Source organism: Mauremys mutica, chromosome 9 (genome assembly GCF_020497125.1).
Source record: "Mauremys mutica isolate MM-2020 ecotype Southern chromosome 9, ASM2049712v1, whole genome shotgun sequence".
NCBI lineage: Eukaryota > Metazoa > Chordata > Testudines > Geoemydidae > Mauremys > Mauremys mutica.
In genome coordinates, this window is record NC_059080.1 from 13,675,635 (window position 1) to 13,701,808 (window position 26,174).

Genomic DNA, 26,174 nt, shown 5'->3' on the forward strand with positions numbered 1-26,174 from the left:
ATGCGCAGGGTGCTTGGCATAGTGTTAATTTTGTTGCTACTACCAAAATTAACTGTGCTCTATTTTGTTTTCTTTCCAATTTTATATCCTTGATTACACATTCATAAAACTGTCCTTTCTTCCAAGCATAAATACAACTGCTTTGAAAATATAATTGTGTGTGGTTATCAAGCACCTAATTTGTTTTAGTTGCCAGCTCCTAATTACATATGAAATTTAAATGAATTGTGGGTCATATATTCCATTTTTAAATACTAGTAAGAAAAATTTTCAAACCCACAAAACTGAATTTATGTTTCAACGTGAAACCCCTTCAGAGGTTCCCCCCAGCACTAGTCAGAGAAAACAAATATTTGGGTTGATAGCTCATTAAATTTATCAAAAATGCTGAGTGATGAGTATAACTTCCATTTAAGTGAATTGTTTGGTAGCCTGAAGAGGTGTTCTCTCTCGTGCGCGCTCTCTCTCTAGTTTAGTTTATATGTAATCTCTTTTATCACTGCTGAATTTTGTTTGTATTGTCGCAAAGAAAATCAAATGCAAAACAAACCAAAAAAGCTTCAGGATCTGGCTTTATACACCATGTAGTTCATTTTACATCTCATCCATTTTCTGTAAGAGATGTAAATTCCCTTGTGCTTCTGAGTTGGGTTATTGTACCATCTCAATCCATTCAAAGTAATAAAATGAGATTTAATAGACTCTGTTAGTTAATTGTTTAGGAAACATGGAGTTTTAATCACTGTGACAACCACAGATCTGGGAGTAGAAAGCAGAATTTATTTTGCATAAATAACTCCTGCAGAAATTTAGTATTATCCAGCTAGTCACAACTTTCACTGATGCTTACAGTATTCGAAATAGTACTTAGCATTTATAGAGCATTCTACATCTTCAAAGCACTCAACAAAACATAAGCTTCACAATACTTTTGCCAGGCAGGTAGTTAAATAGATACAATTCCTTTCACTTAGAATACCACCTGTCTAGAAAGAACTCAGTCCAGTTTTCAAAAAGGGACTTGGGCTTATTCAATTGAATTTTCTCAGTGGAGCAGAGATGCTTTTACAAGAAAACAGGAATTTTATCTGGCCAGGACTGTGACTCATCCCCATTTTATAGATAGGAAACTGAGGCACAGGGGGGCAATGGTCATAATTTTCAAAATTGGGTGCCTAAAATTAGACAGCTAGATCCATAGTTAGACATTTAAATAAAGTGAGTGTTCAGCACTTGTGAAATTCAGGCCACATCTACTTTTGACTTCACAGTATATTTTCAGTTTTGTGTAACTTTTTGGGTTAGAGTGTATGTGTACAGAAGGATAGGTCCATCAATGGCTGTTAGCCAAGAGGGTCATGCATGCATGCTCTGGGTGTCCCTAAACCTCTGTCTAGAAGCTGGAATTGAACAGCAGGGGGTGGATCATTTGATAAATTGGCATGTTCTGTGCACTCTCTCTGAAACATCTGGTAGTGGCCACTGTTGGAAGACAGGATACTGAGCTAGATGGACTATTGGTGTGACCCAGTATGTTCTTATGGAGAGAGGAGGGAGAGAGAAGGATGGATGGGCAAGAGATTATAATGGTGATCCCTGTATCTTGTGCTCTGAAAATATCCCAATCTCAGAGAGTGTTGAAGCACTGGAATGGGTTACCTAGGGAACTGGTGGGATCTCCTTCCTTAGAGGTTTTTAAGGTCAGGCTTGACAAAGCCTCGGCTGGGATGATTTAGTTGGGAATTGGTCCTGCTTTGAGCAGGGGGTTGGACTAGATGACCTCCTGAGGTCCCTTCCAACCCTGATATTCTATGATTAAATTATATTATCCATCTCTTCCCCCCCAAAATACTAAAATCTCCTCTGCCCCTCCTACCAGCTAATCGGAGATTTAGGCAAAGTTTATGTCTTAAAACTTTACACTGAAGATATGCTGCATTTCTGCAGAGGGACGCACATCCTTGGGTTTCTGAGATGCTTACAAAATATAGACAACTGGGAGTGGAATATTTCAATGCCTGCTGGTCTTCACTCTAAATTTTTTTGGGGGGAAAGTCAGGAAGCATATTTTTAAATTCAGTAACCACCTGAACATCCAATACCAACCATTGTACAGAAGCTACTTAGCCTTACATGGATTATGTAGAACTGCCTGAACTGATTCTGATACATGTTAATTCTGCTGTAGGTTCTTTCAAATCATGCATGATGGCATGTACATTTCTATAAATATTTGGGAAATGGTCAAATTACAACCTAGTTTGTTTGGATATTGTTGGTTGTATGGGAAACTCCATAGTCCTGTTGGGCTCTGCTAGCGATGATCTAACTAGAAAAATCCATCTTTTCATTTGAAAGCTGAGAGAATTTCAATTCCTGCCCAGTGTCATAATCCTTGTGTTCCTTCTATGATTGTCTGTCTGTTTCCATATAATATGGGACATCCTTGCAATGAAGAAGTGGTACTGCCCTAAAAATCCACACACACTCTTGATATTTGGGTACCACTTATTATTCTTAGACAGTCTAATGCAGATGCCTCGAAGCCAGAAATCTATTAGTCTTTTGGTCTCTAATTAGAATTTGTGGTTGTTTGCCTTTCAATGGGCCTGATCCAAAGGCCATGGAGGTTATTGGAAAAACTCCCATTAACTTGAGTAGGCTTTGATTCAAGTCCTGAGGGAATAGTTCTTGCATATTTTTATACTTTATTCCATAGTCACTTCTGTGTAGTTTTTTATTTTACTACTTGCCTCTGTTACTCTCCTCTCCCTGCCCTTGTCGACAAATACACATTTTCAAAAGTAAGAAGCACTGGATAGCTGTCAAAAATGAGACACTTTTGAGTCATTATCTCCTCAGTCAGAACAGATAGTATGGCTCACCTGCTATTAATAGTGAGAAAAGGTGATTTACGAAATATCATTTAATGAGCTTACAGATGTCCAAAATGTAGGTATTAAAGTGTTACTGAACAAAAATGTAGGAATCAAATGTTCCCATACATAATGGGGGATCAGATTTCATTAATAAATTACATACTGTCTCCATAAGTTTTTAGCACATTGTGCTTGGAAGCAGAACAGAGCAGTTGTGTCAATTAAAATATAATAAATTGTAAAAATAAGAATGAGAGAAGCAAAATGGAAAAGTGTTGGCTTCATCTAAACTCAGTATATTTGCGCATATAGAATGGTGCCTGAAGTTTTATTTGGCATTAAGTCCTATTTAAATGAGCACACATTTTCTATCTCTAACATTCTTCATCCCCTACCTCCACTCCTTTAATTGTACTTGAGTTAGGAAAATACATCTCCAACTGCAATATTACTAAAATGTCTGATTATAGTGACTTCAGGGGAGTCAGTCTGGATATACTCCAATATAAATGAAAACAGGTTACAGCCCACAGTGTTCAAATATTGGACACATCTCATTGACTTTATACCTCTTTTAATCTATCAGAAAAACAGATTAAAGGATCATTTTAGGCCTGTATGAAAACCCTGGTAATAACTCTATTTTTCCTGTGTTTAGACCTACCTAAGAATATTTAGATATCCATTTCCACTAATAGAAAAATCCAGGGGGCTCTCATCTTGAATTTCACCAAAACTCCATAATATGCTGAGATATTTCAGTGTACTGTGCTATTTGAATGCTCATTCTCGTTCAGTTAACCTTCTGGAGCTCCTGGGCCTAATGTAGAAATGTTGCTGTCATTCCTATTGTTCATAATCACTATTATTATTTGCAAACAGCTTCACCTAAACTCAGATGCTCTTTATGGGCCTAATCTTAAATCCTACATTTTGCTTCCTGAGTGAGGCCTGCAATACACATCTTGGCTTGCATATGAACTGTTTTCATCATGACCTGAAAGACTTTGTTTACTTACCAAGACCTGAGCTCAGAGTTCTCAGCTTCTCCTGCAAGAGGAGGCCACTCTTATGGACCTCTCATCACTGACACCTTAAGCAGTGCAAAGTTGTTTTCATTGCACTGTTAGGTGTTCCTGGTGGTGTCAGCTGTTACAGGAGAAACTTGGCACCTACATCAGTATGGAACCAATTTTCAGCTGTCGTATGCTGTGTTAAAAGGCCCCAATCCTACGAATGAAAATCTCAGCCTGAAGTGAGAAATTAAGGCCCTGATCCTACAATTGACAGTTTGTGGGAAGAGTGCTATGCCCGTATCAAGCCCCACTGACTGACGTCAATGAGGCTCCATAAGGATACAGCATTTGAGTCATGTGCCATCAGCTGTAGGACCAAGACCATAATTTGTCAGTTAAGGCTTGGATTTCCATTGACTTTCAATGGGAGTTGGGTACCTAATTTCCTTAGGCCCCACTGAAAATCCCAGCCTAAATCTATGCATATTCTATTACAGATGGAGTGTTAAATTGCATACTGTTTGTTTTACCCATTTATCCCCCTGAAATACAGCAGACATGCATGAAAATTCATTCGAGCTAGGGTCATTAGCAGCATTTCAGCAGTATTCCTCATATTAACTATAAGGAATAGCGCTGAAGCCAGCAATATTTCTTCAAGTGGAATGAACTTTCCCAATGTGCCTAGAGGGAGTCGTCGGACGCCACCTGCGACGCTTTTCAATTGACTGCCCATTTCACCCCTACAATGGTTGTTTCACCCTTACAATGCTCGATTTGCATAAAGTTCCCTTGAAATCACTCTGGGTTGCGTTATACTGGTATGGAGCTGGAAGGGGTCGCTTCTGATTGGCTTTGAGGCATCAGGGTAGCTTGTGGCTGGGTAGGGTTGCCACTTGTTTTTGATTGGCTCCCATCCCCAGCCAATCAGAAAACTTGAACAGTGATTGGCTGAGGCTCATCTGAGCCTGTGTTGCCGGCATTCTGAGCAGCATATGTGAGTTTATATGTTTATTTGAATGCTGCTTACAAAATACAGTGGATGGTAAATACATTTTTGTTGCAACATTAGTCATCTATAATTCATTTAGTACAAAAATCTGGGTTACTGTGGTGAAAATAGTGTTATCAAACCTTGGTTCAGGAACCAATCCCCCTGAGATACCAGTGATTCCTATGGGAAAAGTAGTTTCGACTTACAACGTTTCGACTTACAACGCAATTCTGAGGAACGAATTGTGTCGTAAGTCCAAGGACTCCCTGTGCTGTAGTTTTTCACTTCACCTTCAAATAAATCTAAGAAATCGTTTAATTGAAACCTGTGATAAATTCCATGTGACAGAATCTGATCCTATCTAAGTGATGCTTAGTGTGACTATACCGGCCATTCACTTTGAAATGGAAAAGAGCAGGGTCAGAATTCGGGTTGAGTGGCAGAAGCTTGTTGTCTCCACAGAGCTACAGTAATTATGACTAAGGCTATATTTTAGTCACCGGTATTTTTAGTAAAAGTCACAGACAGGTCATGGGCATTAAACAAAAATTCACAGCCTGTGACCTGTCCATGACTTTTCCTATATACCCCTGACTAAAACTTGAGGTGTGGGAGGGCAGCCCAGGTGCTGGCGGTTCCCGGCCAATGGGAGCTGCGAAGCCAGCACTCTGGGCAGAGACAGCGCGCAGAGCTGCATGGCCATGCCTCCGCCTAGCAGCTGAGCGAGGGGGATGTTACCACTTCCAGGGAGCCCCCCAGGTAAGCGCTGTCCAGAGCCTGCCTCACCCCATCCCATGCCCCACCCTCCTACCCCCTCCCACACCCAAACTTTGCTGCTTCTGGGGGGCGGGGGGGGGAGACGGGACGCGATGGCCTGAGTCTGCCCCAGCAGGGGCCAGTGCAACTGGTGCAGGGGCTGCCTGAGCCAGGCGCACTGGCCAATGCAGAACTCATGGAAAGTCACGGAGAATCATGGAATCCGTGACTTTCATGACCTCCGTGACAAACTTGCAGCCTTAATTATGACACATGCAATGTGGCTGTCCAACAGTGAAATTTCATTAATATTTGGTTTAAGGAAAACCTTAATTAATATAGGTTTCCTCTTCTTCATGCTGAAGTTTGTCTTTAGCTATGTTTGATTAAGCAGATGAACAACTGAGACTGGTGCCAAAGCATTTATTATGTATAGAGAAGCAAACTCTCCTGTTGACTGATCTTTTCAGCTCAGAAACATTGACCATACAAGTTTAATGTTGGATTGAAGGAACAGAGACTATTTCATGGATGGAGAAAAATATAAATCAAGACTTGACAAGTAAAATTAGCAACAGTGTTGCAAAGGGCTGGAGGGGAGGAAATATCTAGAGGCAAAAATACAACAAGGGGTAAGGAGCAGGGGAATAATGGACTAGGCAGATAGGGTCTGATTCTCATCTTACATGAGTGTACATCAGGAGTATGTAGTCAGTGGAATTGTACTGGTGTAAAACTGGAGGAAGGGAGAAGAGATTCAGACTCATTGTTTCTGCTTATTTAACTGATGGATCAGGCACACTGTGTACAAGTGCTTCAGAGCATCTTAGCTTTACGTGAGTTGGATTTATAAAGTCCAAACAATCTCATTCCCAAATAGTGGCTTCAATAAAACGTAACTCATCCTATAGATGCCTCCTAAATACCAAAAAAAAAGTGCTTATTTTCATCTGTGTTTTTGGTTTTCATCTAGTCAATGTTACTGTTTGAGGAATTTCTGAGGTAAAATGTGTGATGGAAAAGAGACTTTAATATAAAATGGATTCCTATGAACACTGTGATCTTTGGTGTCCACTGCAATTTCCTGAAAACTCCTCAGATAAGAAAAGCTTGGTGTGACTGGTGCATCTTTTGTTATTAAAACCCATCCGCAAAATGGTAATATATCAATTTCATCTCTGCAATGTTGAAGGAAAGAATCAGCCTGAGTTTTGTTCTTTTATTCGTTAAAATCAGGGTATGTGCAGGTTAAGAGCCTGATTGTGCCATATGTACTACCAGTTATTGACTATAGGCAGTACAGGTATTCTGCCTTGGTGAGTACAAATACCAGAATTGGGCTCTAAAACTCTGCTTCTGTAATAAACTGCGTGCTGAAAGACTTCTGCAGCCACATGGAGATCCGTTAAAGCCATTGGTGTGCATGCTGATGCGAGGATCTGCCCACGAGGAGTTTGCTGCAGGGTCAAGCCCTTTGTGATTTTTTACATTGCAAATGCAGAGTCAGTCTTGGTTACTAAGGAAGGTCCTAAAAGTCAATTCTGGCTGGGCCCTTTATGTTGCCATCTGAATTAGCTATATTGAAATGTGTGGTCCATGATTGCCTGGAGCAGCACTCGGGATATTTTTAGCATTCAGCACCATTAGTGGAGCAGAAAAGGAGAAATTGGAAATATACTGTGAATGAAACAAAACAAACCGTCACCTTCAAAATTTGCAAAACTATTTCCCAGTTATTTGCAAAAAGCACAGCAGATCCCTGCGTCCCTACCCCATTCTCCACATAAGACACACTCTGAACAAATGTCTCCACTCACTGGCAGAGCTTGGCTTTCTGTCTTTTTGTAGGTCCTTCCATGGCTTACCCTCTGCACATTCCATGGTGGATGATTTTTTACAAATGTGGTTATTTTGGGGGAGATGGATCCCTTTGAAACAAACTGGGGAAGAGTCTCTCCACAAATTTTCACAAACACTTATTTGTTTTTATCAATTTCTCCCTGCTGCAGTAAGTGCCAAGGAAGCAGAGAAATCTTTTAGGATTGTATACAAAAATATTGCTGGAGGTAATGGGATGAAAATATAGGCTGAATATGAGGAAGATTTCCAAATGGTGAGAGAGATGAGTTTGAGACAGTAAAATAGTCTACCGGGGAAACATTTTTTATATTAATGTAGAGACACCAACCACGACCAGAGCTCCACTGTGTAACATGCTGTACAAACACATAATAAGAGAAACCAACTAAACAGGCAAGATAGACCAAGAAAATGGTTTCCCCAATTTACAAACAGAGAACCAAGGCTTGGAGAGATCTCAGTCCAGTGTCTTAAACACAAGATTATTCTTCCATATCACCTCACAAGACTATTTATTTTTTATACATGATTAAAAACTAGAAAAATAAATCATGAGCCAAATATTGCCTGCAGATGAGCACATGCAACTGTTGATTTCTATAATAAAAAGTACTGTGGATGCACACATGTATCTGGGAGCAGAATTTGCCCCTTGTAGGGAATAATTCTGCTGTGGCAAAAGGATGGGCAAAATGGGTTTACGGGTTTTTTCTATTTCTAGCTTCTTTGTTCCCTCTCTTCATAATTTCTTCATTGTGCTGGTGAGCACTGTTGATCAGATCAAGAGCATGTGACTCAGCCAACTGAAAACACAACTTTAACCTTCTGCTCTTGCAAGCTCTGTGACATGTACAGCTTTTGAGTTTTAATAATCTTGACAGCAAGGCAGAGCTGGGAAAATTCAACAGACCAGGAGAATTTGAAAAACTATGCTTAAGAAAGTGGGAGGCTTTTTTCATTTTCAACCCATTTCACAAAACCAGCAAAAGGCAAATTGCAACGGGTTTAGATATAACACATGTGGTACAGTACTAGCAAAAGGTTTATCATCTGGATTACCCATCCCCCCCGAAGGAGAATTGGGTATTTTAGGCTAGCCTAATGATTTTGTGAGTCTGACTAAGAAACACCCCCACCCCCTCACGCTTATATCGAAGAGAATGTCTGGATAGCTTCTTGTTATTTATATCAGGGCCCTATTGTGCTAGGTATTGTACAAAATAGAAAGTGACACAGTCCCTGGATCAAAGCACTTACAGTCTGAGGCCCCAAATCGACTATGAACTCTGCACCCACACAGACTTCAATAGGATTCTGTGAGGGCCATTTTTCCACCTAGACGGTTCTCACTACAGGGTGAGGGCCAAAGTAGGCCAAACAGACCCAGAGTGGGAAAAAGAAGTATTACATATGGGGACTGAGACACAAAAGACTTGCCCAAAGTTAAGCAGGAACTTTTTGGCAGTGCCAGGAATTGGACTCAGATCTCCCAAGGCCCAGTCCAGTGCCTTAACTACAAAAGATCATAGTCAATGCTTTTTAAAACACACAAAAAAAGGATGAACGAGATGTCCAGCAGCTGCAGAAGCAAAGGCTGTAGTTGGAAGATAAATAATACCTTTCTCGGTGCCAATCATTTTTCAAGAACTTGTCCCTTAGCCATTTACACTAACATGGTTATTGGCACTGCAAATTTAATAAATGACATGAAAAAGACTTAACTGGGCTTGCAGCCAGAATATACCAGCAAAAGCCTTCTATCTGCTTGATAATGATGGAGCTAAATGCTGGAATAAAGGAATTGATGTATTATTTGATTTACCTGTGGTTAAAATACTATCTTCTTTCCTTACTTGCCTGCTGTTGGTAACCAACAGTAAAGCAGTAGCAAGGAAAGCCTAATGGCCATCACCTCTCTCCCTACACTCTTTTTCGCTGAGAGGGACCAAAAAAGGATCTTCTTGGTTATTGTATTTCCACATCCAAGCTTCCCTAAAGAAATGAGGCAGCATCTATCTTGGCCATGGGAGGCAAGTACCCCGGGGAGTTCCCTTAGGAGCTCAAGGGAAGAAGGTAGGACAGCAGCACTTACTTCTCATGGAGCATAAATACAGAGAGTGGTCTTCTTGGGAGGGACTGCTGCTTAAAAGAACTGATATGGCTGTATGCATGCTGGGTTGGTTGTTTGGCTTTATGTTGTGGAAATGTCATAAGCATGGCCCATACGTATAGTGAATGAATTTGGACAGGCCTGGCTAATACTTATGCTTAATTAACTGGCCTTTGGCCTTATCTTTGCTTGACGTGAGTATTGCCATATTGATTCATCTTTATGTGGCCTTGCTGTGAAAAATACTTATAGCTGCTGTGTAGGACAAAGGTGATGTTTTGATCATGGAACATACTGTGTTGAAGGACATAGATAAGAGGAAGTTAATCACAACAATAAATACACTAAAGGTACTGGCAAAAAATCCCTATGTGTGTGTGGGGGGGAACAGGAAAGTCCTTACGTTGAGTAAGGTGACATGATGACATGAAAATAGCATGAACAGCAAACATTTCTATAAATGATGCTCACACCTGTGTAGTCTGTGGGTTATGTAAGACACAATGCTTAATGTTGATTGAAATTAGATAATGTGGAAAGGTATAAATATGCTGGAGTGTAAGAGGATAATCAGAGCTTGTAGGAGGAATCATCATGAGCCACCTACACACCAAGAGGAGGTAATTGATCAATACCTTTTTCTGTTTCTCTCTCATTCATTGCCTTTATAGTAACTGTAAAATGCAAGGCCAGACTTTTGGTTCAAATAATTGTTCGAATGAGTAAACCTGAGTGTCAGCCCCAAATCCATTGTAATCCTCAGCCAACAGTGGTTTGGACCTTGTTTGAATGAACAGCACCAGGAACTTACAATGGGACATTTTTGCTGCTGGCTCTCTAAAAGGTAAACAGGAATGTTTCTCAAAATGAGAGCTTTTTGGGTTCAGGACCAAAAGGGCCCAACCATGGGGCTCAAGCACCTTATATTGCTCCCTCGCTCCCACAACTGACTCTTGGTACACAGTAGCTGACGATTAGTCAAATAGTTCCTACGAGATTTGTCTTGAATCATGTCCCCAGACACTGGACTTTTTCTAAGTTTGGGATCAGCATAGTTTACAGGAAACACACTTTACTTACCCCGGATTCCTCCCTCCTTGAAACCCTCTATTCCTGGCTTTTAGGGCATATCTGGACTGAATCTCTTGGTTAAAACAGAGAAGGAGCTGGGAGAAGATGACATTTTGACTTACATAGAGGCTATTGCACCAATGTTGTCTTGAGACTTCAAGAGTCTCTCTCAGTTAAGAGTGCGATGCGTCTAGCTTATCAGAAAGAACGTAGGCGGAATTTTCCCATAAAGAAACTACAGCTGAAAAGTGCATTAGACTTGGAAGGTGGGTGGGAAAAGGTGCAGTATCTAGGAAAAGGTTAATAAGGGAATAAAAGATTTTACTTTGGGGAGGGAGGAGAAAGAAAATGCCATGGAAACAGAAGAGCAACTGCTTTGGAAACAATAAGAAGGTAATGGAAAAGCCTATCTTTCTCAAGTAATGGCTGCCACAGGACTTCTAGCAGAGGGGGAAGATTTGAAACATACTTCATTCCATTCCTGTATTGCTAAGCAATACCCTCAAACTCTAATGATCTTGGCATGTGATGGAAGCAATGAAGGAAATACGGCGTAGGCAGGGCCGGACTAACTCTCCTGTGGACCTGGGGCTATTACATTTTTGTGGGGCCCCTGGGAGGGAGTTTGTGTGCAGGAGGGGGCTGAGGCAGGGGATTGAGGTGTAGGAAGGGGTGCAGGGGTCTGGGGGGGAGTTTGGGTGCAGGAGGGGGCTGGGGCAGGGGATTGGGGTGCAGGAGGGGGTGCGGGGTCTGGAGGGGAGTTTGGGTGCAGGAGGGGGCTGGGGCAGGGGATTGGGGGTGCAGGAGGGGGTGCAGGGTCTGGGGGTAGTTTGTGTGCAGGAGGGAGCTGGGGCAGGGGATTGGGGTGCAGGAGGGGGTGCGGGGTCTGGAGGGGAGTTTGGGTGCAGGAGGGGGCTGGGGCAGGGGATTGGGGTGCAGGAAGGGGTGCAGGAGGGGGTGCAGGGTCTGGGGGGAGTTTGTGTGCAGGAGGGAGCTGGGGCAGGGGATTGGGGTGCAGGAGGGGGTGTGGGGTTTGGGGGGAGTTTGGGGGCAGGGGATTGGGGTGCAGGAGGGGGTGTGGGGTCTGGGGGGGAGTTTGGGTGCAGGAAACACAACAAGGATGCGCTTACTACAGGTGGCTCCCAGCAGCAGCAGCAGCGCAGCAGGGCTCAGGCTGCCTGCCTGCCATAGCCCCATGATGCTCCCGGAAGCGGCTGGCTGCTAGCACGTCTCTGTGGCCCCTGGGGGGAAGGAGGCAGTGGGTCTCTGTGTGCAGCCTGTGCCTGCAAGCGCCGTCCCCGTAGCTCCCATTGGCTGGTTCCAGGAGCGGCGTGGGGCCACAGGGACATGCCAGCAGCCGGTTGCTTCCAGAAGTGGCGTGGGGCCACGGCATGCAGTCAGCTGCCTGAGCTCCCCTTTTAGCAGCCCGGAGATCGCTGCTTGTGATTTATTTTTGTGGGGCCCCCCTTGAACCATGCCCTGGGCTGCAGCCCCTAAAGCCCCTGCCTTCACCCGGCCCTGGGGGCAGGTGGCACCAGTATTCATTAAAACAAAGAGAATAACTTGTTACAGACAAAATTACAAAACGAAGGAGCCTGTCAAATTGGAGAAACATGCTGGGCTCCCTGATTCTCTGCTTAGCACCCAAGCTGGGTCCAGGCTAGAGCTGCTTTGTGGCAATAGTCCCTACAGGACTGTCTGCCAGCTGAGGAGCGCCGGAGCACAAAATGTTCCAGCCCCTCCTACCCCGGACACCTCCTGAGCCAAGTGAACTCCTCCCTCAGGGGTGGACCAGCATCCACTTCCTTTGCACCACCTGAGCCGTGTGAAGGGAGCAAAGTGAATCAGAACGTCTGTCCCTTTACTTCTACCATAACTACTATTGTTTGTCAGGGTGACAAGGATTTGAATGATGTCACCCGTTCAACCTGGATTTCATCAGAGGGTGAAAAAGACAACTACAGCTCTAGCCAGAGGGCTGAAGATTGACACTAGCCTCGTAGTCTAGACTCTGGTTGTTGTGGCCAGGGCTTTAGATGCAGCGGAGGTCAATTGTCTGTTTCATAAAGATGTCTCTTTCATTGTCACATAGGACTATATCATCAGAGTAGGAATGAGGAGGATTTTGAAAGACAAAGGCTGCTCTAGCTGTGATCCATCCCTTCCCCGAAGACGCACATGTTAGAATATGGAGTGTGTTTGGACAGGATCCACAATGATCTGCTTGTTAATTCTGACCGACAGTTCTTGGCTACACCATCTGGTAGTTATTTTGCAGCCTCTTTGATCAGTTATGGGGAGGCTGTTGGTCAGTGCGGGGAAATGGTGAGTCTTTAACACGGATGTTAGTATTAACACCTCCACCTTTATAACCGGGTGGAAATTCTTCTCCCCTGCTCTAAGCCCCAGGAGTTTCTGTGTTCACATCATTTTGGTGGTCAAATAGTTGGCTCTCCATAGCAATCAAGCAGATAATAATTCATATAAAGATCCAGCTAAAATAATCCAAGATATAAAGTTTACACTCATTAGATTTTACTTTGCGTCTAGTGCAGACAAATCAATTTCCCCAAGCTCTTATTTTGATCATTTCTACCCCACTAGAACTGGGATTTACTCTGCTGTGTTCGCATGAAGTGCTGTTTCTCAGATCACCGTCTTACACATCTGGTTTGTGGCCAACATCTCTAGAGGGAAAGTAGCGGGTTGGGAATTTTCCATCAGAATAATTTTCTGATGGAAATGGAAAATGCAGTTTCTGCAAAATCAAAATTTTCCCAGGGAGAACTTTGATTTTGCTGATAAATTTTGATTTTTTTTTTCCATTGGCAAAAATCGAAACAAAATATTTCATTTCAGGTCAGTTCAAACCAGTTCAAACAATTCAATTTCTGAACTGACATGAAACATTTTCATGGATTCCAGGCCCAGAAGGGACCATTGTGATCATCCATATTAACCTCCTTTTCTCTACAAAAAGGCATCTAGGAATGCTGACCTTATAAGGAGAAACTCCTAAATTGTGTCTTGCACAAAAATGTCAAGGAGAAAAAAGAAACAATTATATTGAAAAGAATGTTGAATGTACATATAAAATATATACTCATTTAAAATTTCAGAGCCAAACATCCGCAGAGGTGAGCTTGGAACCTGGATCCAGCTCAGAATTTTGTGGCTCAGGTTGTCTCTTTTAAGGATGCTTCTTTAACGAGGTAATGAAAATAGACATAGCAAGTATCAAAGAAAAATATTGTATTTATATTAAACATGATGTACTATGTAATAAAAGTCTGTATGTGGGTGGTATGGAGACAGTGCATTGTGATGCAAATCAGAAGACCTTGTGCTTCAGGCACAGTGTTGAATTCAATTCAATGCTGTAGGCAGAAATGTTCCAGATGTCATTTGGTCAGCTTCTTCTAGGGTGTGTGTGTGTGTGTGTGTGTGTGTGTGTGTGTGTGTGTGTGTGTGTGTGTGTGTGTTTACACAAAAAAAGCAAGAGAGAGAGCTCTTGTTGGTTAACTCATTCAACAGAAGCAGCAGTAAAACTCACTGAGGAGATAACAAATCACATATAATTTTCTTTTTATCTAAAGCAGCCACTATCCGTGACATAGCCAAAGTAAGAACTAGTAGAACTGATGCTTTGTGGTATAGGTTTAGGTAGGGTAAAATTTTAAGATGAGATAACTCTGACATTCTAAATGTATGCAGTGGGATTCATTTATAGCCTCTTTTAAAGACAATGATATCAGGAAGTTAAGGTAGCAGATACAAAATCATAACAATATTCAGGAAGATAGAGTACAGAAGAATTATTTGCAGAGCTAAGGACAAAGCTGCTCCAATGCAGGAAGCAAGAGACAGTTGGGTTAATGAAGTTTCACTAAAAATAGCTGGTAAATGGAATCTGGATTTATCTTTCTACTTACTTACCCCATCATTTTACATAGAGCTGGGTGAAAAGGTTTTGATGACACTTTCCCATCAAATATGCAGTCGCATCTAAATCAAAATGTTTTGTGGGGGAACGTGTCAATTCTGATGAAACTTTTCAATGAGAAAAAGTCAAAATGTTTCATTTCAACCTTTATAGTCCATTAAAATAGAAATGTATCATATATAATTGATCTTTTAATATAAGTTCAAATGAATCAAAAAATATGTTGATGGTCCCAATTTTTTTTAATTGTCTCATAGGAAACTTTAAAATTTTGCCTTTTCATTCTGAATCTGATTGATTGAAAAAACAATTGAAATGTCAGAAATTCTGGTTCCTGACCAGCTCTTATTGTACAGTCTATCTCATAGAGCTGGAAGGGACCTTGAAAGGTCATTGAGTCCAGCCCCCTGCCTTCACTAGCAGGACCAAGTACTGTCCTGACCAGGGCCGGTGCAAGGATGTTTAGCGCCCTTGGCGAAACTTCCACCTTGTGCCGTCCCCCCCCCGTGCCCCCGCCCTGAGGCGCTCCCCCCTCGTGGCAACACCCCCCTCCGCCCCAAGGTGCCCCCCCGCAGAAGCTCCCCCCCGCCCTGAGGCACCTCCCTTGTGGCTGCAAGCCTGGGAGGTGGGAGAAGTGAAGCGGCCACGGCGTGCTCGGGGAGGAGGCGGGGCAGGGGTGAGCTGGGCTGGGGAGTTCCCCTCCCCTTACTTGCTGCAGGCGGCCCTCCCCGCGCTCCGCTGCCCAGCTCCCTCCGCCTCAATGCCGGTGGCGACCGGGGCGGCCGAACATCCGTCCGCCGCGGTCGCTACCGAAGAAAATGGTGCCCCCCAAATGCCAGCGCCCTAGGCGACTGCCTAGGTCGCCTAAATGGTTGCACCGGCCCTGATCCTGACAGTGTTTTTTTTCTCTTTTTTTGCCCTAGATCCCCAAATGGCCCCCTCAAGGATTGAACTCACAACCCTGGGTTTCAGCAGGCCACTGAACTATCCCTCCCACCTATCAGTCTGATTACCTTATAAACATTAATGAATTTTTCAAAACAATCACAAATAGGGAAATATCCCCATTTTAAAGGTGTGAGACTGAAGTACAGCAGTTAAGTGATTTGCCCAAGGTAACCCAGGAAGTGGATGGTAGAACCAGGAATTAAACCCAGCTCTCGTGGATGCAAATCCACAGCCTTAACCCCCAAACCATCCTGTTGATCCAAGTGGCAGACCGTGCTGGGGGAACAGGTTGGGCCTGTTTAAAACTGTTTAAAACAGTAGCAAGGTTGGGTCTGTAGAGGGCTAGCACTACTCCAAAGATGGTGGCAGGGAAAGGGGTGTGGCCAAAGCAGCTACAAGATGTGATGAGTCACCACATCTGTGGAGCTGCTGTGGAGCCGACCGTAAACTAAAGCTGACCCCTGCCCCTAGAGAAACCTCAGTCAAGTCATTGGCTGTAACTCCACCTGCCTTGCTTTGAGGTGAAGTCCATCTGAGGTGCTGGAAGGTGTACTTTAAAGCCCCCACCCCCGTGGCTGTGCCAGTGAATCTTGCCCCAAATTAGCAGTTGAATTTTACCTTTGAGGGGAGTGAGGAAGATATTTGCTAGGGAAAACATGGAAAGTCCAAACCTTTAAAATGATAGTGTACCGGGTGTGGTCTGTTTGGAAAGGAGGGCACCTTTTGGGCGTGTCTTTGGTACAGCAAATAGCTGCTCGCCCTGCTTCTCTCAGCAAGGATATGGCACTTATGCACATCCAATATGACAACGTATGTGCCGAATGCAGGCCACATGATTGTTGTGCTTGCTCCCACTGATGGCAAGAAGAGCTTACCTTTGACTTCAGGGAGAGCACCATCAGGCCCATCTTATGTAAACCACTGTCTAGGGCTCCTGTATTTTCAGTAATACAATGTATGTACCATGGGCTCAATCATGAACCTGTCTGTGTCCTCACATAATGGACTAAGGAGTCCTCCTGTGGCTACCCTCATCACCAGATCCTGTGTGTCTGTGGGAAGAGCAGTCACCTCTGGGCAGCTTCTCCCCTTCCCTAGAACTGGGCAGGGGAGTGGCTGTGTTGGGGAGAGGAATGGAAAAAGCATTGGTTCCTCGCTCCCAACGTGCTAACATGCACAGCGGAGCCAGCAAGGAGGGAAAGTAATCTGGGCCAGGGAAATGGCTGGCATAGCTTACAATGGAACAAGGAGGAATCAGGGACCTGGTGGTGATATCAGTGTGGTCCTTGTTCCACTGCTGAGGCAACGTGGCTACGTGCTGCCCCTTACTCAGGTGGGATTGCAAGGTGCCAAGCCAGCCCCATCAAAATTAATCTTCAAATATTGTGAATTGAGCAACAATGGCAATCTTTTCCACTACATATCATAGTTATTACTTTGAGCCTGTCTGCAGCAATGACAGTAATGTAGATTAAGTAGAGGCTCATTTATGAAATTTCATGTAAATATCCTTAAGAGGAACCAGGCCTCAGTAATGGCTTTTAAAAAAAAATAAAATTGCCACAGATGCATTGCTGTTTTCTTAGTCTTTCTTTGCTATTAGAGATTTGTCTTAGATGTTGATGTCTCCGGTGGTACTGTGATAATTGGGAGACCAGGGAGGGAGGGAAGAATAGCAAATCTGTAGCAAAACAAAAATGGCATAGTTGCACTTTGCATTTGTGTCTGCTATTAGTTGTTTACGAACACCTTCAGTAGCAGCAGCTGCAGCTGCCTTTTGAATGTATTTACTCTGGTATTACTGGGATGGCAAGTCATGGGGAACCATGAGCTAATGTTTGGTTGGGCTTTCACAGGCTGTTACTGGATATACAAGATGTGTATTAAGTAGACCCAACATGTAGATATCCTCTTGCCATTTAGAAATGGAAGGGGTCCTATATAATGCTTTCTATATTTATTGCCATTGTCCCTGTCTTCCCACTAAATGTGGAAAAACAGCTTCAATAATAAATCTATGCATTAAGAGACTGATCCAAATTCCACTGAAGTCAATACGAGTCTTTCCATTGACTTCAATTGGCTTTGGATCAGTCCTCTATAGTTTTCAGTTGCCACTCTTATGCCTCACTCTGGGCTAGGCAATTTGCAATGATTTGAGTTCATTTGTGGTTAAATACACGCTGAGCTGTATCACCTCCCGCTAGCCTTGCAAAGCCAATTGCAGCTCCAGGGAGTTTTTTTTCCCCTGTTGTCTCTGAGCAGCAGAGACTGAGCTCTAGCCGCCTCAAATTTCATATGATAATGTTAATAATAAAACCCCAACCCGAAGGCAAAAGAAGGTCTTTAAAACTTTGAAAAGTGTGTGTGTGTAGGGATGTTTGAATAACCCCACTTGTTGGGGTGCTCTGTTCTCTGGGCAGTGACGGAGTACCAGCCCCCTTAAAATTCTGTTCAGTATAAATAAAACCACAATGAAAAATTTGTTCTTTGTGTGAATGTATAAAACATATCTGTGGGCACCCATCCTATCTCATGGGTGCCTATCCAGAGGCTAAAACACAGGAATCTGTATAAAAAGCCTGCCTGTGAATATAACCGTCCCCAACCCCCGTCAACAGCCTGAGAAAGATAAATAAAAATGTCCATTTTGAAATGATGTGTTTCTCTCTCCTTTCTTCAAGGAGGGTAAGAAGCAATTGATTAAGATTGATGGCCCCAGATGGCTTTGGAGGTATCAGTGAAGCTGCTGATGGATTCTTAACCTTGGAACCCCAATTGTTTTCCTGCTTGTGCCTCAGCTGTCTTCGGCATGGTGCCACAGGGTATATAGCCGAGGGCACATGATTTGATGTGGGGATATGTCTACACTGCAGTCAGGGGGTGTGATGGCAGCTCCTGTAGGCATACCCGAGCTAGCACCGAGTGCACTGCTTGAGTATGTATCCGGAGTCCTGAGTGGGGTACTTAGGAAGCGAGCCCATGCATGCGAGCCCATGCTGCGGCGTGTGGGGACTACACTGCTATTGTTACTGGTTCTACCTTTGACCTAGCTAGATCAAAGCTAGCTCTGGTTCGCCTCCACAAGCTGCAGTTATACATCCTGACTGCAGTGTGGACCCTTAGAGGCCAAACTGGCTTAATCTTCACGTTTGGCTATCACTGCTGTCAGTTGTCAGTCAATAAATTCTCTTTGTCTTGAGTATCTGGAAACTGAAAAACAATGGAGCTGCCAGTTTTTTTCTGCTTGTTACAAACGATGCATCTTCTTGGTGATTACAATGAAAGGAACGCCTTGAATATTCTCTGACTCAGACTTTTGTTTATGTAACCTGTGAGATTGCAATCTTTCCCATTGAGTTCACTTGCTTTTTTATATATGTTAGGGCTTTATAGTGGGACTTTCAAGATTTTAGCAATCTGAAATAAGAAGTGTGATACAAGAGAGTAGCTTTCAATGGCCCACCTCTGTCGGCTGAAAAAGCCCGAGATATATTTTTGTGGAAAAGGTGTAGGATCCACAGCTAATTAGACACAACCTTGCAACTCATCATGCCATCTTCCCCAGTTCTCTTGCAGACCCATGCAGTGCAAACACAGGAGAGCAGCATCGCAGTAAAACCTGCTAACCCTTAAACTCCTGGGCTCAAGCTTTAAAAGACACTGGGTCAAATTCTGGATCAACTCCAGCTTCTTTACTCTGCTTTGGTGGTACATGCAGTCTGCAAAGGATGACACAATTTGAAATTTCCTTTTAGTGCATATTCACCCTTAAGATTGATGCTGTGATTGTTCCTCCCCCACTGCCTTGTATGTTTACACTCCCATTTATGTAAAACAAACATGAAAATATAGTCTAATCGAAATCCATGTTCAAATTTGGAGACATACCCAGGGAGCATTTTTTCTATTATTTGCTCAGTTCTATTATCCATAAGCATGTCTCTAACAGTCTTTCCCATTATTTAGGACAACAAGCAGGATGATGATCAACATAAAACCATAGAACCAATATAAGTACTCTTTTCGAAATGTATGCTGAATATATCCTAAGGCATTAAAAAAGTCAAGTGGATCAAGGAAGATCTACTACTTCTCAGACATCTGGTAAAAGTACAGATGAATTCTTAATGTCCTCCGGCACTAAAGTAGTGCTGTAGATCACGAAATAACAAGTATTGCTGAGACATCTGTTAATTTTGGTTTTCACTGGGGAACATGCAGTCTGAATGAAGTGTGGCTCTCTTATTTGCATTACCTGGATTGCTTTTTAAGTGGGGCTGAGAGAAGCAATTTAGATAAAACAAAACCATCTCAAGCCTTTATGCACAACTGGAAAAATATTCAGTTGTTGTTAAGGTCTATTGTAAAACATTTGCTCAATTTTTTACTTCCAACAGTGACCCAATGAAGGTCCATAATCCACCCCCAACCAAGTCTCCTATGGTCAGTGGAACAATACTTACACCACAGTTAGGGCACATCCCTGGCTGCAGAGTTAGGAGCTGGATCAGATCCTAGAGAGAATTACTAATAGGTGTAATGTATACAAATAACTATCTCCCCCTCCCCAAAAAGCAAGCTCCTGAAGAGAGAATTGCTTTAAAATGGTAGCGTGTGTGGAAACTGTCCCACTGGCTTCCACATTGTGGGAGGGATGAATGGTGATGTGCAAAGGGCTGGGGTCATGGCCTTCAACATTCATAGTCTGGAATTTTGTGGGTACAGGTGGTCCCATCTGCTTGGATCTCAGGCCAATGCATGGAGGACATTTGCCTCCGCGTGTCCCTGGCCCCCACACTCAAGCGGTAGCAGCAGAATGGTACAGTTGCTATCCTTCCATTGGCTAGTTCCCTCAAAGCTGTGTTTTGTGACCCTCTCTTAAGGTTCACAGAGTGAGAAGCAGCAGAGGGTAAGGCGCACTGAGCAGCCATGTGGCATAGAACATCACTATTGAATGGAAGCATATCATCTGGAGCTACTGCTCCCTGAGTCTGCCTCCTGGTGCTATGCCTCCTTATGCTAGTCACCCTTGCTTGCCTGTCTTATGGGCCTGTGGAGGAAATAGAAATGGTTATGTAGTGAGGGAAGCATGCTGTTCCCAGGTTACCATTTCCAGTTTTGCTCCCTTCCATGGTGCACAGTGGAAGGGAGCGTATGGGCCATTGATCCTAGTGGAAGTTTTTGTTATTGCTATGCAGAAGAATATGACCCATTATTTGGTTGGAGCTGCACACAATCTTTGGAGAGTACAGGGAACATTAAAACACAAGGAGGAGGAAAGTCTTGGATCCTATTTTTTGGGAATGGCATCCTGAGTGAATAACAAAGTGGCTGTGAAATATAAAATATTTCCTCACTGAAAGTATTTAAACTGTAAACCTACTTTCAGTTAATACAGATTAATCCACTTTGGGATGTGAAATCCTAGTGCCTGTTCTGTGCTATTTCTATGAGTGCCAAAGGAGGTTTTATTTTCCCAGACAACCAGCCAAAGGGCATATTTATTTGACATCTCCTTTATCAATGAAACAACTAGAAGAGACTTTAATCTAAGACTGTGCATAGCAAGGAAGCACTCAAAGGGCTCAGTTGAGGAAGCAATAGCAAAAATGTCTTTTGTTTTTTTTGGGGCTATATGGAAAATCAAACTCATTCAGGTTGGCGTTAGCACACGTGCTATGCATACATGGTTGTTTTTCAGTGGTAAATATGGTGTGAGTGTTCTGAGTTACGGGGGGTAGAAGAAATCCCAGATGAGTGTGTAGGTGTGAAAAGTCTGAGATGCTCTCACATCTAAAGAGGTTAGTTGTATTGTGTGTGTGTGTGGGGGGGGGGGAGTCTCTAACTGCTGCACACAGGACAAAGTGATGGATTCAGTTTGAAATGATGATTTATATTATGGTAGCACCTAAAGGCTTGGTTCAAGGGCCCTTTGTGCTTAGCACTGTGCACGCAAAGCAAAGACAGTCCCTGCACCATAAAGCTTACAATCTCTACTCATGTTCCTTATCTTTGCTATTATTATTTTATTTTATTTATTATTTATTTTATTTATTATTTCAGTGGTCCCCAGCCATTGTTCTAGGCCTCAAACCTATAGAAACAATATCATCCCATAGGGTTTACAGTCGGAAGCCATGATCCAGAAAAACACTTACCTACATGATAAAATATACTCATCGGTAATCCCATTGAAGATAATGAGATTACACACTTGCCTACAGGGAGGCATGTACTGAAGTGTTTTAAGATGATCTGCAACAGGAGGGTAAACAAATGAATGGGGTAACAGCAACATGAGCATGCTTTTTTCATAAACTAACTCTGGACACCATTTATAGATACCAAGGGTAAAAGCTTGGTCCTGTTTAAATCAGTGGAAGTTTTGCAGTTAACTTCAGTGGACCCAGCATTTCACCCAAAGTCTTTGTTCTTTTCTTTTTTTTTTTTAAATGAAGCAGCCAATGAAGTGAGTTGAAACTGTGAGCAATCTTTGTACCGAAAGCGTCAGGGCTCTGAAGGTAAATCCTGTTCTGTGCATGGATTTCTCGTGACAGTTTTAAATGTCAGTCTTTTATTAGCTGATGGATTAGTTGGGGATAATCATAAAATATGTGAATTCAGTCCTTACACATATACCAGCTTTTACAAGTAGTGTGGAAATATTTGTTAACATATCTACACAAACATCAGGGGGAAAAACCCATCAACTTCTCATACTATGGGTGAAAGGAAATATTGTAATTTAAAAAGCACTAAGTCTGAAAGCTTTGTACACATCTTCTTTAACATGCAGAACGGATGCCACTACTTTAACAGGTATCGTGAAAGATCTTTGTATTTATAAAGGAGGCAAATTTATTTATGTAAATTAAAAGTATTGGCAATGGATCTGCTGCTTTTAATGTACCTTAGATAAGACGGATCTAATTTAATTTCCATTAAAATGTAATATTTATCAGTTTTAATAATTTCTTGTCTGCATTTGAGAGATTTATTTCAGAATCCTTAGTCAAGGAACTGTTTTAATAAATACAGATTTTTAATTAAACGGGAGACCGAAAACAGCCCACTAGAAGGGGAAATGTGTGCTATTTAAGAACAAAAATTATTAAGTGATAAGAGAAATATTTCACCACAGGATTTAATTGCTACTTTATCTCTTTGTCAAATTAATTGTACACCTATAGAAAGGTTATATTAAGGCTCATGTGCTTCTATATTTCATTTAAAATTTTTGTCATTCACAGAAAAGGAAATTAAACAGAATAAATGAACTGTTAATGTCTGCAAATGAAAGTTAAAATGGAGTAATAAGTTTTAACACTTGATTAGATTATACTGAATCTTTACAATAAATAAATAGATATTTTTGTCTCATCCATTGTGCATGAGACTCAAATTTGCTGTTTTAAAAGTGAGCTTGCATTCTAGCAGTGTGGGTTTAGTATTGTGTTTATCGTCTTTCAAGTTTCCATATAAATTTGTTTCATACACATTTTTGTCACTTCCAGGCCAGCCACAGCAACCTGGGATCTGAACATCAACTGCTGCTCACTTGGCTCACACGTTATCCCTAGTAATGTGCAGGATGTTGCACTCTGAACTTAGTATATCAAGAATCACACATTGGTGGTTGATGTGGAGCCAGAAAAGAATCCAGATTTCACTCCTGCAACCTTCCGGTGATAACAGCAGTAAACAGTAATAAAAGCCTATTTTGTTCAAGCAAGTAAATATGGCTTTGAATACACACATGGAGCAAATCTGACTCTGTTTTAATATAGTCACTTTTTGACCATATCACACTTCTTATGGAAGGTTAAGTATGTGGGACTTAAAGGCAAAATATCTAAAGTCCATACTTACTGTCCTGTAACAATCAGTTGAAGGCTGAACAAGGAACTTCATTAGAATAAGGCAAACAGCTTTATCCCTAAAGCCTCTCACTCTGCTTCATTTTAAAGGCTCTGCCTACAATCTTCTCCAGCCCTCCTGCTGCCTACCTCATGCTATAGTTTTAAAGAAACAGTACACAAAGTGTGAATTCGGCTTGAGTAAAGATTTGGGAGCTGGCCCCATAGAAACCTCTGGGCTATTTTCATGCTCTCTTTTATAGTATGTGGAAACAATGTCTCATTTGACTTTTATAAAGGGCTTGGACACTTTTCGTAGGTTTGGTGTCATGTTAGGGTGGGTGTTTCTGTGTTAGCTCCTCGTGGTCTTCAGTTACAAGACAGAAAGAGTTGAGAGGAATGTCAGATAAGTTGAACAAGCAGTTGGATCTTAGTGTACATAACCTGGGAGAAAGCTCTATCTTATACTCTCCATTCAAATGGAGGGAGCAGGGAAAGCCATGTCTGTCCCCCCACCCTGACCATACACACCCTAGTTCAGGGAGAGCAGGCAATCACACTGTTGTGTGTTGTAGTGCTGCCGACGCTCCAGTCAAGGTCATTGTGGTAGGCACCGTACAAGCATGTATTGAGAAACTGTCCCTGTCCCAAAGAACTTAGTCTAGACAAGAGAGACAGGGTGAAAGAGGAAATAATTATCAAATGACCCACAGCCAGTCAGTGGCAGAGAAATTAATAGGTCCAGGTCTCATGACTGCCTTATTCACTAAACCAAATTGTGGCTGTCTTCTATGCAAAAACACAGGCTCAGAGGCTCCCTTCCCCAACCTCATAGCAAGAAGTAAGGCAGCCATAAGGTGGTCAAAAAGGGTCAGGCAGCAAACACTTTTAAGGTGCTTAGCATGCCAGATTTCTCACTGACATGTTAGTGATACCTAGCAGTAGTGGAGATCTCAATACAGTATAGCTTTCTTTCCATGCTGATTGTAAGACTTTGTAATTTGTAACAGTTCAAGGGAATTCCATATTTCCCCTGCAGGCAATACTGTATTAGTGAATGTATCTGTAAATCAAAATTGTTGAACAGTTCTCAGCTGATGTTTTGACTCTGTCCACATTGATATTAGAATTGTGCTAGTTATCCCAATATTTATTTACCCAGCTACTGGTTCTTGCACAGCTTCTACAGCACTGATTCACCGTATGATTTTAGCCAGGCAAATCCCTATCCCCCTTGCTCAGGGAAATTATACTAATGCCTTGTTGACAATCACAATGTTTGCACATGCTTGTGAATACATGGGATTGATCCCAGAGGGGATAGTGTTTATGCAATGAATACAAACCACTAGGATGCCTTTGTTTCTAAATACTTCACATTTGCATTTAGCATGTCAGGTTATGTGAATTAACCTGGTGTGATGTAATCTTATGGGATGCAGCGCAAAACACACATACTCTATAATGTGAATAGATAAGTTGAAAAAATGGCTGTGTTTAAACTTTCAAATTAGAGAGGGGAAAGGTTTTAAAAGCATTTCTTCATAGATTAAAATTAATTCCTGTAGGTTCTGCTGCTTGTGACATTTCAATATTTTTGGCAGTAAAATATACCCTGTTCTCGTGAAAAGGAAAATACCCCATTACAAAAGGATATCTCCTAAATTATTCAAGCCCCTGGCAGACTTGGGTAAGTCATTTTATTCAGAAAGGTTAGTATGATTTCAACACAAGGATGTCCTCCGCTTTAATACAATCCCCCTGACCTAAGTTCAAATCCATCATACATTGTAGCAACTGCAAATAATTCCTTTGTAAAGATTTTGTCAGAAGAGAAATGAGTTAAAGTCAAAACCCCACAGCATACAGAATATATGACTAGCACACTTGAAGCCAGTGATTGGCAATTGCCAAACGAAAGTGTCAGTTTTAAATTGTCCTTGGAAGAGCTGTCATCCTTAATCAAAGTTTCAGCTCAATCACGGGGAAATTAGGAGAGTGCCTGCAAGAACCCTATCTCAGCTTGAAAATGCCCAGCAAGAAGGCTGAAAGTTTCTGAACACAATTTAAGGACTACTAAAACAGTTCTTCCCTTGCACCACAAATGTTGTTAAGACTATGGATCCAATTCAGCACTTTGAAGCGCTAAGTGTAGTCAAAGCGCCAGCGCTGGGAGAGAGCTCTCCCAGCGCTGTCCGTACTCCACCTCCCTGTGGGGAATAACGTACAGCGCTGGGAGCCGTGCTCCCAGCACTGGGGCTTTGACCACACTGGCGCTTTGCAGCGCCGCAGTTTGCAGCGCTGGAGAGGGTGTGTTTTCACACCCTGCTGCAGCGCTGCAAATTTGCAAGTGTAGCCAAGGCTATATGGAAAATCAAACTCATTCAGGTTGGCATTAGCACATGTGCTATGCATACATGGCTGTTTTTCAGTGGTAAATATGGTGTGAGTGTTCTGAGTTACGGGGGGTAGAAGAAATCCCAGATGAGTGAGTAGGTGTGAAAAGTCTGAGATGCTCTCACATCTAAAGAGGTTAGTTGTATTGTGTGTGTGTGTGGGGGGGAGTCTCTAACTGCTGCACACAGGGGTTTTCACACCCTGCTGCAGCGCTGCAAATTTGCAAGTGTAGCCAAGGCCTTTTAGTCTCCATTTGGCCAGATTTTCAAAGGTGTTCTGGGCCAGGTGGAATTTTAAAATGTGCCTAAACTGCTTAGGTGTCTAACTACCATTGAAAATCA

At 42.4% G+C, this 26,174-nt stretch overlaps 1 protein-coding gene across 11 annotated transcripts in view; it reads left to right on the top strand.

The window, feature by feature from the left end:
• LOC123377056 overlaps nucleotides 1-23,333 on the top strand; it is a 348,713-nt gene extending 325,380 nt beyond the window's left edge. For 3 of the 11 annotated variants that reach the window (XM_045029450.1, XR_006582058.1, XR_006582059.1), the window contains 3 exons: nucleotides 13,806-13,898; nucleotides 22,039-22,101; nucleotides 23,095-23,333. In XM_045029450.1, the coding sequence (XP_044885385.1) occupies nucleotides 13,806-13,894 (89 nt within the window). In that variant the 3' untranslated portion in view covers nucleotides 13,895-13,898; nucleotides 22,039-22,101; nucleotides 23,095-23,333. Of the gene's footprint in view, nucleotides 1-12,838; nucleotides 13,012-13,805; nucleotides 13,899-19,546; nucleotides 19,587-22,038; nucleotides 22,102-23,094 lie in introns of those variants that run through there. The other 8 variants (XM_045029459.1, XR_006582062.1, XM_045029457.1 and 5 more) reach the window with 6 other exon arrangements.
• Nucleotides 23,334-26,174: the final 2,841 nt, after the last annotated feature.